Raw genomic sequence first — 3,046 nt, forward strand, 5'->3', positions numbered from 1 at the left:
ATATGTCCACAACATTTTTACAACAAATCTTAAGTAGTAGGTTGTTACTGGTTGTTATTGTTGGGGCAAAAAAGTAATCTTAGTGTTAAGTTCAAATTTGAACCAATAATAACTAACCACCTATGATTTGTTGTGAAAATGTTGTAAAAATGTTGTGGACGTAGCACCTCTCAATTTCCAATTATATTGAGAATTTGCCGGGCCAAAACAAATCTTCTCTGAGATCATGGAAATGTATCCTACATAGTTCTGATAATCAAGCTTCTCTCAATAACTCGACTAAACTCCATCAATCATGTAAACGTCCATCATTAGCTTCCTTTTTCGTGGACTCATCAATTCACAAAAAACAAGCTATCCGCACTGACGGTTTGTGTGTTTTTCAGACATTTGTTGAGGGTAATGTTTTGCCCCCTTCTCCAACATGAAGATTTAAGTCTTAATTGCCAAGGGCTTAGGATCCCATAGGCAGTACAAAAACTTCATTGCTTGGCGAGAGAAGAAGGTCCCAAAATTCTTTTTTTTTTCTATCTGAAACTCATTTGCATATGGATGGGTTTCACAGATTAAAGAAGCAATTGGTTTTGACAACTAGTTTTTACGGTCCCCATAATTGGTTTAAGAATAAAGTTCCCTCCTCCAAGGTTCTCTAGTCTCGGGTTGACAGTTATAGATTGGAGTACGTGGAAGTTCATCAGCTTCAGTGATGAGATTGGCTTTATTGTTTTGTCAGAGCATTAGTTTTTTCAAGGTGACAGTGGAATGCAATTTTGCATGAACTTGTTGATCTCTTGAATTTGGATAGAGTTTTAATTAGAGATAGTTTTGGTTTTATTTTTTGTTTTTAGTTTTTAATTTTTAATTTTTAAAATTATTTTAACAGTATATCTAATCGTGCTATCTTAGCTTTGGCTAGTGCTACAAAAGCGATAGAGATAACCTTGTTTGGTTAGAAGAATGCCATTTTTTTTCTTCCCCATTGTACAACTTGATTTTTAATAAAGTCTACTATTGTTTCTACCCAAAAAAAAAAAATCCAGGGATAACAATCATAGCTATACTGTTCAATTTAAATTAGCCCAATCGGGTGCTCTACGGAAATAAAATGGGTCTAAGCATTGAAAAAAAAAAGTCTAAGAGCATTCACAACAAATTGATAAAAAAAATATAGATTTTAGTAACTCAAAATACTACTTTATTTAACGCCTAATATTAAAGGTTTTATTTTAGCGTTCAATACATTAAAATAATATAAACAATACAATAAATAATATATCCAATACAATAAACAACAATCACAACTACCCACACATTAAAATAATATATTTTTTTATAACTTTGGAGCTTTTTTTTCTTTTTTTTTTGGTTTTGATGCTAAAATGACAATATAGCAATTTTCATACATTTGGTGTGAATGTTCTAAGGATGGAACGCAAAACAACATAAACAAATCCAATAACAATCATGGCCATGCTGCTATTCAATTTAAATTAACCCAACCGGGTAGTCTAGCCCAACAGGGTGATCTACGGAAATAATAAGGGGAAACACAAAGACGTGAAGTTGTATGTATCATCATTGCATATTGCAACTTAGCATTAAAAGTTCGTTTAGTGAAATAGTAAACATTGAAACCTTGTCCTTTGGCAGAAAAGCAGCCTTGAAACTTCGACAAGAACCAACTAGTGTCCATGTCCTTGACATCATTGTAGCTTAGCCTCTCCCACGCAGTGGAATCATCATTGTACCTAAAAGTGCATTCAAAATTGGGACAAGATTGTTGGAGACGATCACCTTTGGAAGAAAATCTGAAGATTTCCCCTTGATGCTCCACCATATAGCATCTAACGCGCCAATGTTCCGGTTGATCCACCATTTTCCACATATTTCTGACCATGTCGTAGATGATCAATCTTCCTCTGAAATCAAAGCAAAACACTTTTTGTCCAATAGCTAGTACACTTTTAGCGCTTTTAGATTTAATCCTATGATCCACAAAATTATACTGTGTCCATTTTCTATCACCAGGAATATGGGCTATTCTGAGCCACACTCTGTGATGCTGATTTGTATAAAGAAACACACAATGAGGTTGGTGTTCCTGTTGATCAAGAAAGGTAAACGAACCCACAAAATCTCCAAACGAACCCACATCGGGTAGGTTAATTCTAACCTTTGTGAAAAGGTGAATCAAGAAAAAGGAGGTTTTTCGTTTCATGAGAAGCCACTTGCGTTTGGAAAAAACAAGTTCAGCTCCAACAAATTCGGTGGTGAACTTTTCACAATTTTCGTTTGTCATTGTTGTTGGAGTCGGAGTCGAGACGCATATGAACTCGCGGCAACTGAGTTCATCGTCGTTGTCTGGTTCCGGCGGATACATGATGTAAGCCTTTGGAGCCGCAGGCTGATTTGGATAGATAGTAGACGCATGCCACCAATTGCGGCAAACACATGCCATCTGCGTATTATCAACAAAACCTAACCTATCTTTGATCATCCATACCACCAGATCAGGAAGCAAACACCAACTTTTTTCTTCTCCTTCTTTGATTTCCATGGCCGCTCTACCAGATATTTGTAGATCCATCTATGTGAAACTTTTCTAGAATAAGCTCTGGCTTGGGAGATGGGAAGCGGTGTAAGGTACTTGGGAGATGAGAAGCATTCTATTCCGTTGTAGTTAATTAGGTTTTGTGACTTGTTTTCATTTTACCATATATATATATATAATTTATTATTTTTTTAAGGGAAGGACTCAGTATTTTTTAGAAGCAACAAATTTTTCTTTGATTTTTATTGACATAATAATATAATAGGTTTTTATTGATTGTTATTTGTATCGCCATTAATAATTATTTCTATATAACTTGTCACTTCAGACAAAATAATTTTTGAGGGTGATTTTAGAGCATAGAGGGTAGACTTATTGATTATATTTTATCACATCACTTTTTTAATTTATTGAGTTTACATTTTTTTTAAAATTATGTTTTATACCTCCAATTTTAGGGCTGTATTTGTATTCATTTTCAGTTTTTCATGGAAC

General features: G+C 34.4%; 1 protein-coding gene across 1 annotated transcript; it reads right to left on the reverse strand.

Moving 5' to 3' along the window:
• Positions 1–1,480: 1,480 nt before the first annotated feature.
• LOC142624828 (F-box protein KIB2-like) lies at positions 1,481–2,587 on the reverse strand. The gene has a single exon (XM_075798571.1). It carries the CDS (start codon positions 2,585–2,587, stop codon positions 1,481–1,483), a length of 1,107 nt encoding a protein of 368 aa, XP_075654686.1.
• Positions 2,588–3,046: the final 459 nt, after the last annotated feature.

The sequence above is a fragment of the Castanea sativa genome, chromosome 2 (assembly GCF_040712315.1).
Source record: "Castanea sativa cultivar Marrone di Chiusa Pesio chromosome 2, ASM4071231v1".
NCBI classification, from domain to species: Eukaryota; Viridiplantae; Streptophyta; class Magnoliopsida; order Fagales; family Fagaceae; genus Castanea; species Castanea sativa.

Bases quoted from the DNA above. Each gene is read 5' to 3' on its own strand.
- LOC142624828 (XM_075798571.1), bottom strand. From the start codon at position 2,587: ATGGATCTACAAATATCTGGTAGAGCGGCCATGGAAATCAAAGAAGGA.